This window comes from Mustela nivalis, assembly GCF_964662115.1.
Source record: "Mustela nivalis genome assembly, chromosome: 4".
Lineage (NCBI taxonomy): Eukaryota > Metazoa > Chordata > Mammalia > Carnivora > Mustelidae > Mustela > Mustela nivalis.
Window position 1 is genome coordinate 35,023,893 of NC_139023.1, and position 12,259 is coordinate 35,036,151.

The window sequence follows — 12,259 nt, forward strand, 5'->3', positions numbered from 1 at the left end:
TAAGTTTATTCTCTCTTGTTTACTCAAGGACATCTCCGTCTGTTTTCCCCTTCTCATGTATTACCCCTCACTGTTGGGTCATTTCCGTATGAACGTGCTACAACTTCTGGCTCTCCATTAGTCATCTTAATAGCATGGCTTCTAGTCACTCTTAATGCTTTCTCATCTCTTTGACCTCTTTGAAGTGTTCCAGGGCTCAGGCTTCTCTGATTGCTCCCTTGTGATATCTAGGCTTATTGTTTCTAAATACCATTCTTGCTTTTTTTTTTTTTTTTTTAAAGATTTTATTTACTCATTAGGAGAGCACAAGCAGAGGAAGAAGCAGGCTCCCTGCAGAGCAAGGAGCCAGATTTGGGACTTGATCCCAGGACTCCAGGATCATGACCTGAGATGAAGGCAGACGCTTAACCCACTGAGCCACCCAGGAGTCCCACCATTCTTGCACTTAACTGCCGAGTCTGTATCTCCGCCCCAGACTTACCTGAATCTGAGACTCCAGTTAGCCTATTTGACATCTCCAACTGGATGTCTAATAGACATCTCAAACTTAAACTGTGCAAAACCAAACAACTCCAAAAGTCTACCAGTCTCCTCCAACCAGTAAATGGCCACTCCCGCTTTAGTTGCTCAAACCAAAACAGATTCATTCTTCACTCTTTTCTCACACACTCCATCTAATTCTGTTGACTTTACCTTAAAAATAAATCCAAAATCTAGCCACTTCTCACCATCTCCACTTAATAACCTAATCCAATCCCCCATTATTTCTTTTTTAGACTACTCCAACCCTCCCTGATTCTGTTCTTTGTCCTTTACAACGTATCCAAAAAGAGCTGCCAGAGTGATTTTTTAAAAGTATGGGTTAGATCATGTGCCCTTCTGTTTAAAACCTTCCATAGCCTGCCAATTCCAGAGTGTAAGAGCCACAGTTCTTCTGATGGCTTACTAAACCCTGTCTGCTCTGCCTCTTCTATTTCCTTGACCTCATCTCTGATTACTTCTGTTGCTCCTGCTTCCACCACTTTGACCTCCTTTCTGAACCTCACGCAGGCCAGGCATGCTCCCATATTAGGGTTTTTGCATTTGCTCTTCTCTCACCTGGAACACTTCACAGAGAACTGCACAGGTTTGCCCTGTTGCTCCTCCAGGTCTTTGAAGACTTCCCCAGCCATGCCTTAGAATTGTAACTACTCCTACATCCCACTCCGGGTCACCCTCTTCCCTGCTATTCTCTGCAGAACTTTTTGCCTCTGACATGCTATTTATCTTATCTGTTGACTCTCATCCCACAAAAATTGAGGCTTCATGAGGACAGTAATCTTTACTTTGTTCAGTGATGAGTTTCTGCCTGTATTAGGTGCACAGTAAATAAGTATATTTCTGGGATCTTGCTTTAACAAGTCTATTGTAGACATTTAGAATATTTAAAAAATGTTAGCCAGTACTGGGAAGAGTATATAAGATACTCTCAAACACTGATGCTTGCTTCCACTAAAATAGATAAAATTGAGGAATTTTTTTTAAAAAAAGTATTAAAAAAAATTAGTTTGCGGGTGCCTGGGTGTGTCAGTTGGTTAAATGTCTGCCTTTGACTCACGTCATGATCCTAGGGTCCTGGGATCGAGTCCTGTGTGTCAGGCTCCCTGCTCAGCAGAGCGTCTCCTTCCTCTGCACCCCTCCACCTCGTGCTCCCACACTCTCTTGCAAAAATAAATAAAATACTTAAAAAATAGAGCTTGTTTGGGCAGGGGGATGGAAACTGCTGTTTATAACATTTGACCCAATAATTCCACAGTGGGCAGTCCTTAAGAAGATAATCAGAAATGAAGACAAAGATTTATATTCAAAGGTACTTGTTTTAGGGGCGCCTGGGTGGCTCAGTGGGTTAAGCCGCTGCCTTCGGCTCAGGTCATGATCTTGGGGTCCTGGGATCGAGTCCCGCATCGGGCTCTCTGCTCAGCAGGGAGCCTGCTTCCCTCTCTCTCTCTGCCTGCCTCTCCATCTACTTGTGATTTCTCTCTGTCAAATAAATAAATAAAATCTTTAAAAAAGAAAAAAAGGTACTTGTTTTAGTTAAAAAAAAAAAAAACCCAGGTCAAACAGGAATGCTTAAATGCGTAAAGATGTGTCCATATGATGCGATATTAAGCAATCATTAAAATAATATTAAGACGGGGCGCCTAGGAGGCTCAGCCGGTGACGGTCTGCCTTCAGCTCGGGTCATGATCCCAGCAGCCTGGGATGGAGCCCCGCATCCCGCTACTTGCTCAGCAGAGGGTCAGCTTTTCCCTTTTCCCCTCTGCCTCTCTCCCTGCTCATGCTTGCTCGCTCTCTCTCAAATAAATAAAAATCTTAAAAAAAAAAAAATTAAGGCAATTCTAGTGACATGGGACACATCGTGTGATACTTTATTTGGATACAAAACTTCCATTTGTACTAAAACTGTCTAGTTTGCTGGGACGGTATAATCCAGTAAAATACCAACAGAGCTTGTTTGCGGGAGTGAGATTTCAGGTGACTTGGTTTTGTGCTCTGTGTTTTGTGTTCATACTTTTCTAACCTTGCCGAATTTCCCGTCAGGAGCGGGCGCGGTCACTAGCGCGCCTCCTGCCCTGGTTCTCCGTTCGCCCGAGCCCGCGGTGCCCTTGGTGCGGGGGCCGGCCCGCGCCTCACCTTTCAGAGCCTCCTGAACGTACTTCTCCAGGTAGTACTTGCGCAGTTCGTCGTTGTCCAGAGACCGGTCGTCGATGCCGTTGGCCGTGATGTAGACATCCACGTCGCCGTAGTTCCTGCGGATCCAGCCGAGCACCTTGCGCTCCCCCCACGGCAGCACCGCCAGGCGGCTGGGGGAGCTCAGGCAGGTGATGTCCTGCAGGAACTGCACGTCCCTGTCCGCGTCGTAGCGGCTGCCGTTCTGGCGCGCGTGCATCACGAAGCGGGTGGTGAAGTGGTTGAGCGCGTAGAAGTCGGCGGCGCCCTTGACCAGCCGCCGCTCCTCGTCCGTGAACCGCGGCAGGGCGGAGCGCGACAGCCCCTGCCTGTTCTTGAGCGCGATGTACTCGCGCATGGCCCGCGGGTAGTCGCCGGTCTTGAAGAGCGGCTCCGCGAACCAGGCGATTTCGAACTGGAGGAAGCGCTCGGCCGCCTGCCAGTGCGAGCGGGCGTAGGGGTTGGCGGGCTCGGCCCAGTCCGAGTGCAGGGACAGCGACACGGCCCCGCGCTGCGCCGGCCGGTAGCGCCCGTCGTAGAGGCGCCACACCAGGGCGTGGGCGATCAGCAGGTGGTGCGCCGCCCGGTAGGTGTCGTTACCGGTGTGGCTGTACACGTCGCTCAGCCGGTTGGGCTCGTTGATGGTGATCCAGAGCTTCACCAGGTCCCCCAGCTCCTGGAAGCACAGCCCGGCGTAGTCCCGGAAGGCCTGGGCGGTGGCCGGGTTCAGCCACCCCCCGCTGCGCAGCAGGGGCGTGGGGAGGCCCAGGTGCGCGTGCGTCGGGTAGTACAGGGTGACCATGGGGGAGATGTGGAGCTTCAGCCCCTCGCTGACCACACACCTGTAGTACCTCAGAGCTTGTCGGTTGACCACGGACAGGTTGCCCGTGGGAAGGATGGAGGGCCAGTCCAGAGCGAACCTGTAGTGAGTGACTTTCATTCTCGCCAGCATCTCCAGCTGTCTTTTGATGCTGACGAAGTCTGTGCATTGAGCTGGCCGCGTTTTCAGCCTCACCCCTTCCACTCGGTGCAACAGTCTGTTGCCTGTCACGTTCCACACGTACAGGTGAGGGTCGCTGAACTGTGGGGAGGAAGCCACCACCTTGGGCTGTGGAAGACACGCACGTTCAAGATTTTATTTATTATTGATTTGTCACAGAGAGAGACAGAGAGAGCACAAGCAGTGGGGAGGGGCAGAGGGAGAAGCATGCTTCCTGCTGAGCAATGAGCCGGATGCGGATGCGGGGCTCCATCCCAGGACCTCGGGGATCATGACCTGAGCGCAAGGCAGATGGATAACTGCCTGAGCCACCCACCCAGGCATCCAGAAAAACAAGCACATTCAAGTGAATCACACCCCACAGACAGGCCCTTAGCATGCATCGTCTAAGAGGAAGATGGGCCCCATCTTATTGTGCCTCTTCCTGACAATAGAGAAAATAAATGATGCATGTAGCCTTCGAAACCACCGGCCCTTTCCTGCAGTTCCCATGGTGACATCATAGAAGAGTCCTGCTGGATGAACCTCCCTTCTAGCTCTTGAAATCTCCCAGGGAGACCAGAAAACCGGGAAGGAACCATACAGGGGCTTGGCCTCGAAGACAAGTTGTTTTTCAGAACCCCCTGAGAAATTGTTTCCTAGTTCGTTTGTCCTAAAAACTGAAGTCACCCAGTGGGGTCTCACATGATTCTGTTGAAATGCATCAGGAAATTGGGCTTGTACCCTCAGAAGGAATCGTGAAAGCTGGACCTTCCAAACCCTGCCATAACTTGACAGCAAAGTTAAAATTCTAGTCGTAGAGGATTTCATGGAGACCAGGACTTGGAGTTGAGGTGGCTGGTTGACCCAGCCACAGTTCCTGAAAGAAGTCAGTGAGGTAGCAAATCACCGCTTGCACTTGCTGAGTCCAACTCTCTAACACATTATATTTGAAAAGTCCAAGTGATGTCACATGTGTATCATGTTGTCCCCACCGATGTGCCTGTGAGAACACCGCATTTCTTCATCCAACAGAATACAGAACACCCTCTTAAGGCAAGATGTTTGGATTATGACTGGAAAAAAACAGTAAAATTTCCCCAGAAACTCCCAAATTGACTCTTGGATCTGATGATGATGTGTTACACCCCACCCCCCACTGAGGAGCTAATTCTCGACTCCTTTCCTCATTCTACCCTTTTGAAACTGGGGCTTGGCAACTCTGTCTAGTGACAGAGTAATCTCACCCGCCTCACAGGTGTGTTGTGACGAGTCAATGACTCTGGGAAAGCACTCTGTCAACTCTAAAGCAATCTACAAACATAAGGTAGCCATAACTTGGGTTTAGTTTTCCATGGTTGCAATAATTGCCTGCAAGGCCTTTGAGGCTAAATTAAAACAGAAGAGAGCTTAAGAAAAAACACTTCCAAATTTGAAATTAAAAGAGAAAATACAAGTTCTGTACTTGTTTCCAAGTAACTTTTCTTCCTGTGGTTGAATTTAAGTGCACCTGGAAAAAATGATAATTAACCTTTGGTAAATATTTTCCCTCTAATTGTTTTCTCGTGTGTCATCCTTCATAGTCTAATTACAAAACCATATCACTGCCCACTTACCATCTGCCAACCAGTTATCTAGAACATTAAACTGAGAGAACACCGATCATGTGAGCATGAAGTTAAATCTGCATATAATTATTTGAGTAAAATCCTTCTAGCTTAGATTGGCAATCTCAGTGTTTTCAAACCTCAGCGCATCTTAATATTGAAAGGGTGTTTAGAAAGAGCAATCTTGCTATGAGATAAGGCAAGATCAAATGAAAATCTGTCTTTTAAAAACCTCCAACAGGGACGCCTGGGTGGCTCAGTTGGTTGGACGACTGCCTTCGGCTCAGGTCATGATCCTGGAGTCCTGGGATCGAGTCCCACATTGGACTCCCAGCTCCATGGGGAGTCTGCTTCTCTCTCTGACCTTCTCCTCGTTCATGCTCTCTCTCATGCCAAGCAGAGAGCCCGATGAGGGACTCGATCCCAGAACCCCGAGATCATGACCCGAGCCAAAGGCAGCGGCTTAACCCACTGAGCCACCCAGGCACCCCCAGAACATTACTTCTTAATGTTTACTCTCAAGTAAATAAATAAAATCTTTAAAAAAAAATAAAAACCTCCAACAAGTATTCAGTTTAGCAAGTGGGTATGATTATTATGCTAAGAGATCTAATTGGGGGTGGTGAACCATGATCTCAACCCTAGCTCCCAAGAGCTTAGTCCTAAAATTCTGTTCCCCACTGAGAGGATGCTGGAGTCCTTGGAGAAATGGTTTTTTCCAGTCTGCGGCAGGAAGAGAATGAGGTGATGCTGGTACATCTTATGCCAGAAGAAATAAGGATGTACTTAAAAACTGAAAAGGAAATGTCAGAAAGACACCGGAGCAGTTTGAAAGGCCACCTTTGAGATAATCTGAGCATCGAAAGGACTAATGAAAACAATGACAGTAATGAATTATAATGCATTGAAATTAAGAGAATTACCTAATATATGAAGAGGGAATAATTAGAAATTCACCATTTTATACTCTGCAAAGTAATAGTTCAGGTAAAGTTTATGAATCAATATTAAGACCATTTTAGTGACATGCTGTTCGGAAGGAGGATATCTATATGGTCTCAAAGTGTCACCAGAACATTACTTCTTTTTTTTTTTTAAGATTTTATTTATTAACTTGACAGAGAGAAATCACAAGTAGACGGAGAGGCAGCCAGAGAGAGAGAGAGGGAAGCAGGCTCCCTGCCAAGCAGAGAGCCCGATGAGGGACTCGATCCCAGAACCCCGAGATCATGACCCGAGCCGAAGGCAGCGGCTTAACCCACTGAGCCACCCAGGCACCCCCAGAACATTACTTCTTAATTACAAATGGAAAAGTTACCTTTCAATGAAGAGATCTTGCAAATGCTACCTTAGTCAAGAAATGTGGTAACTACTACTTCAACACATTAACATTTTCCATAATGAAACAATGATATCCTGTGCTTCCTGATGTGATATATTGGGAAACAGACAACTTCATTTACATAGTATCTTTCCAGAACTGTATCAAATCCAATAAAGAAACAAATCCAGAACATGAGACATTCTACAATCAATTGGTCTGGGCTCTTCAAAAATCCCAATACCTTTCTTGGGGGAATTATTCTGAGTTAAAGGAGACTAAAGATGAATGACAATGAATGTGTCATCCTTGTTTGTATTCTTGATCTAAAATTTTTAAAAAAATCTATAAGGGACATTTTGGGAACATTTAGGATAATTTGAATATGGAATGTATGTTAGATGATATTGAATCAATATTAAATATTATGGGTATGACAGTATTATAATGACATAGACTGTCCTTATTTTTAGGAGACACATTTGAATAGAAATATTTTGGGTAATAATATAATATATATATTATATACATAATATATAATATAATAATGTTTGCAACTTTTCACTGGCTTATAAAAGAGAGATAAAACAATGTGGCAAAATGTTAACAATTGGTCAGTCTTGATGAAGGGAACATGGGTGTTAATTGTACTCATTTGAAATTTCTCAATACCAAATGTTAGAGGAGAAAAGAATACTGAGAGGCTGGGGAAAATAAGATGGGGATGTTTGTGGGTAGGTTCACTACTATTTTTCAGGTGTTACTTTAATTTTGTCACTCTATAGAAGACATCAAGTTTTTGGGCACCTATTCATACATCCTCTGGCTGATTTTTCAAAAAGCATTCTAATTTTCCTTGGCAAACAATTCATCCTCACTCTTAGTCCAAGTTCAAGGGAAGCTGATGCCTCACTGGGCTCCAGGCATAAGCATGAAACTCAGAACTGGTTGATCACAGAACTGCTTCCCCTGCCACAGGTGATTCACTCTTGTTCCTCAGAGTAAGGGTAGGGGCCCCCAATGGGGTAGACCTTCACAGCTAATCACTGGGGCACAAATAGGTTTTGAGGTAAAGCAGAAACGTTCAGGTTGTGTCATGTACAGGCAGGAACTCTTGTCTCTCCTGGGATATTTCTTCTCTGGGTGTGGAATTATAGAAAATATAAACCCATTTGAAGTGGTAGGGAAAAGATGGCCTTCCTTTCCATGTGGTGGAGACAGCGACTGGGTAAGTAGTTGGCTCTACAGGGGACACACAGTGAAGATGAGTCACTTCTGTATTTAGGTTACTCTGTGTCTTTTCTCCTGTTATTATCTCTGAGCCTTTACTAAATCATGCCTAAGTATCAACTGGCATTGAGATTCATGACCTGAGAACTCTGTTCACTCATGGTTTGAGCCCTTTTGTCTGACCCCATCCCTTATAGATCTTGCTGTCTTTTCATCTGCTTCTAGAATACAGGCCGTAGTGTGGCATTGTGACGTCTTATAGCATGGTGTCAGGAAACAGATCTGGGTACTCTGAACAAGTTATGTAACCTCCCTAAGCCTCAGTTTCCTTGCTTGTAAAATGAGGGCTTTATGATTTAGGAGAGAGAATGTGCATATATACAACAGTTGTATGCTTGGCACATAATAAGAGCTTAAAAGATAGTTGCTATTATTGTGACAAGAGCACTGCAAATACAGGGTTTTTGAGTTGCCTGTTAACAGTTCTGCCACTATTTCTGTTTCCTCGGGCAAGTCACTTAGGTCTCAATTAGGAACCAAAGGGTCTCACTTTCCTAATCCGTAAAATGAAGGATTTGGAATAGGAGATCTCTAATTGGCTCATCTGGCCCTAAAAATTGACTTGAACAACGTCACTTTGCGTGGTACGTGGCTGGTGCTCCGTGGCTGCCCTGGTCAGGCACACAGCGAGGAGCAAAGCATCAAACCTCTCCACCCTCATGCGGGGAAGCCTTGCATTCTAGTAAGGGGAAAACACGATCAATAAAAATCCATAAAGCAGTTATCAGGGGCTGTGGGGGGGGGCAAATAGGGAGATATTGGTCAAAGGGCACCAACTTCCAGTGACAAAATTAGGTTCTGAAGATCGGATGTACAGCCTGCTGATTATAACTAATGATACTAGTATGACATACTCTCAAGTTGCTGGGAGAATAGATCTTAAATGTTCTCACCGCAGAAAGAAATCGGAATTTTGTTACAGTGGTCATCGTTTTTGGCAATACAGAAACGTATCAAGTCATCATGTTGTCCTCCTGGGTGGCTCAGTGGGTTAAGCCACTGCCTTCGGCTCAGGTCATGATCTCAGGGTCCTGGGATCGGGTCCCGCATCGGGCTCTCTGCTCGGCAGGGAGCCTGCTTCCTCCTCTCTCTCTCTCTGCCTTTCTGCCTACTTGTGATCTCTCTCTGTCAAGTAAATAAATAAAATCTTAAAAAAAAAAAAAACTTACACCATGTTGCATGTCCATTACCTCTCGATAAGGCTAAAGGAAAAAAATGTGTGAAGTACATAATAGTATGTTAGCTAGTGATGAATAGGATATACAGGGGAAACAGGGAAGAAAGGGGAATGAGAGGATTGTGATTTTTCTTCTTCTTCTTCTTCTTTTTTTTTTTTTTGGAGTGGAGGGAAGCCTTATTGAGAAGGCGGCATTTAAGGAGTAATGTAACGAAGGTGACGAATGAGAATGGGAGACCTCACGAGGATACAGAGATAAGGCAAATTTTTCAAACCTGTCAAAGAACAGGAACCACTTAAATCAAGGGCCACCAATAACTGGCTTTTGGCAAAACATAATCTAGAAAAAAAATTTGTAATTTTGATGCTACTGACCAATGACTAAGATCCCTTTAGACCATATACTTCTTTTTTTTTTTAAGATTTTATTTATTTATTTGACAGAGAGAGATCACAAGTAGGCAGAGAGGCAGGCAGAGAGAGAGAGAGAGGAGGAAGCAGGCTCTCTGCTCAGCAGGGAGCCTGATGCGGGACTCCATCCCAGGACCCTGAGATCATGACCTGAGCCGAAGGCAGCGGCTTAACCCACTGAGCCACCCAGGCGCCCTAGACCATATACTTCTTGAGGGCAGCCTCTCATCACCATCGCCAAAGAGAAATTCTGGCATATGAAAGAAAGGCTCTGGGAAAGCACCAAATCTCATCTTCCTTCCTCTTCCTCTCAACTCCCCTCCAGAACCTCCAAATAATCATATTTGCTATTGTCTGACGGCTGTCATCAAGTCCACAAAATAAAATATTGTGACCTGGGGCGCCTGGGTGGCTCAGTGGGTTAACACTCTGTCTTTGGCTCGGGTCATGATCTCAGGGTCCTGGGATTGAGCCCCATATCGGGCTCTCTGCTCGGCAGGGAGCCTGCTTCCCCATCTCTCTGACTGCCTCTCTGCCTACTTGTGATCTCTGTCTGCCAAATAAATAAATAAAATCTTAAAAAAAAAAAAAACCACTGTGACCTATTTGCACCCATTTAGAGTTACTTCATAAGCCGTCACTCACCTTAAGGACAGATTCGGTGACTCCCCACGAGAAGTCGCAGGGAAACTGACCCCGCACATCTGGGGTGGACTCCTTGAAAGTAAAACCATTCTCCTGTATGATCTGTTTGTAGTAAAGTGCCGAAGACTTGGGCTGTCTTTCTTTTTGCTTACTATTCAAATCCACATAAAATAATCCTCGGCGAGTGGCGTAAGCATCCTGCCATTCAAAGCCATCCAGGAGGGACCAGGCAGTGTAGCCAAACACTTGTATTCCATCAAACCTTATAGCTGCACAGAGGAAGAAAAGCAGAGATGTTCACTCTGGTTTGTGTTTCTGATTCGCAATCTACCGGGGGACGTGTTGCCGGGAGCATATGGGGAAACAACTTTTATCCTCATTTGCAGGCTTGTGATAGACAATAGAAAATTCCCGTTGCTACTTGAAAAGCGGCAGCTATTTTCATCCGGAATGCTCCTCCCCCTTACCTACAACAAGGGAAAGACACAGTTCAAGGGTCAAGTTTAAAATTCTTCTTTGGAGCCCCGGGTGGTTCAGTCGTTAGCGTTCAGCACAGGTCATGATACCAGGGTCCTGGGATCAAGTCCTTCATCCGGCTCCCCGATCAGCGGGAAGCCTGCTTCACCTTATCCCACTCCCCCTGGTTGGGTTCCCTCTCTTGCTATGTCTATCTCTGTCAAATAAATAAATAAAATCTTAAAAAAATAAAATTAAAAATATTCCTGAGAATAGTAGTGTGCAAATCTGCACCAGAAGACATAGAAATCCCCCAGAACCCTTTGGGACCAAGGCAGATGTCTGTTCGTGATCAAGAGTGTCTCATTTCAAGCTTGGGTTAGGTCCCATTTCATCTTCTATGAAACTACCCTTTAAGGACTGAAAAATCAGCTTTGAGAATGAACATAAGTGAACGTACATATAAGAAGAAACAAGGACAGTGCTGTGGGAGAATGCGCCAGCAGAGGGGCAGGGCACAGGAGGCTGCTGTGCTCCTGGGAGGCTGCTCTTGGGCAAGTTTCTTAACAGAAAAGGTTGGAAAACATCTCTCAGGACCTTTCTAGCATTAAAAACTCTGATTCGATAACTTTTTTTTTTTTTTAAGTAATCTCTATATCCAATGTAGGACTTGAACCTACAATCCCAAGATCAAGAGTCTCGTGCTCTACTGACAGAACCAGCCAGGCACCTGTGATTCAATAACTTTTAGAAATTGGGTAAAAATGAAATATGGTAATCAACAGCAACAGTAAAAGTAACAAATATCCAAATCAACCTCAAACTATTTTTCTTTTCTTAAAAGCTTTCATTTTCATGCTGCTTCTTCCCAAAGTTTGGGGCAACAAGATCTTGCTCTCCCCAAGGACCCTCCCTGAAAGTTCTCCAGCAGAACCTTTCCTCTAGGCTTGCGACTTCTAAATTTTAAATAATCAATTAATGAATTAATTAGTTTGTATATTTATTTATTTTTAGTTTATTTACTTTTGAGTAAATAAATATTCCCATCATGGGACTGGAGCTCACCACCCCAAGATCGAGAGTTGCATCCTCAAGGGTGCCTGGGTGGCTCAGTCGGTTAAGCAGCTGACTCTTGGTTTTGACTCGGGTCATGATCTCAGGGTTCTGAGATGGAGTCCCGTGACAGACTCTGGTGGTCAGTACAGAGTCTGCTTGTTCCTCTCCTTCTGCTCTGACCCCAGTCACACGTACTCTCTCTCTCATAAATAAAATCCTAAAAAAAGAGAGATAGCTGCATGCTCCACTGACTGAGCCAGCCAGGTGCCCCTAGGCACATGACTTCTTTTTTTTTTTTTTCCCAAAGACTTTATTAATTTGACAGAGAGAACACAAGCAGGCAGAGTAGCAGGCAGAGGCAGAGAGAGAAGCAGGCTCCCTGCTGAGCAAGGAGCCAGAGGTGGGACTTGAACCCAGGACCCTGGGACCATGACCTGAGCTGAAGGCAGCCACCCCACCAACTGAGCCACCCAGGCATCCTGGCATGTGACTTCTAAAGAGAGCTACAAACTTCTAGAAAGATCTGCTGAGAATTTCTTTATATTTGGTGAAATGGAGCCAAGCTCTGTAGGGGAAAGACCTACCACAACGTGGTCTTATCTTCTGCT

General features: G+C 45.3%; 1 protein-coding gene across 1 annotated transcript in view; it reads right to left on the reverse strand.

Annotated features, from left to right (window-relative positions):
• Positions 1-12,259, reverse strand: part of KLB (klotho beta) — a 36,471-nt gene that overhangs the window by 3,603 nt on the left and 20,609 nt on the right. Inside the window, exons 3-4 of the mRNA XM_082728866.1 lie at positions 10,140-10,408; positions 2,674-3,817 (exon numbers count right to left, since the gene is read on the reverse strand). Of these exons, the coding sequence (XP_082584992.1) occupies positions 2,674-3,817; positions 10,140-10,408 (1,413 nt within the window). The remainder of the gene's footprint in view (positions 1-2,673; positions 3,818-10,139; positions 10,409-12,259) is intronic.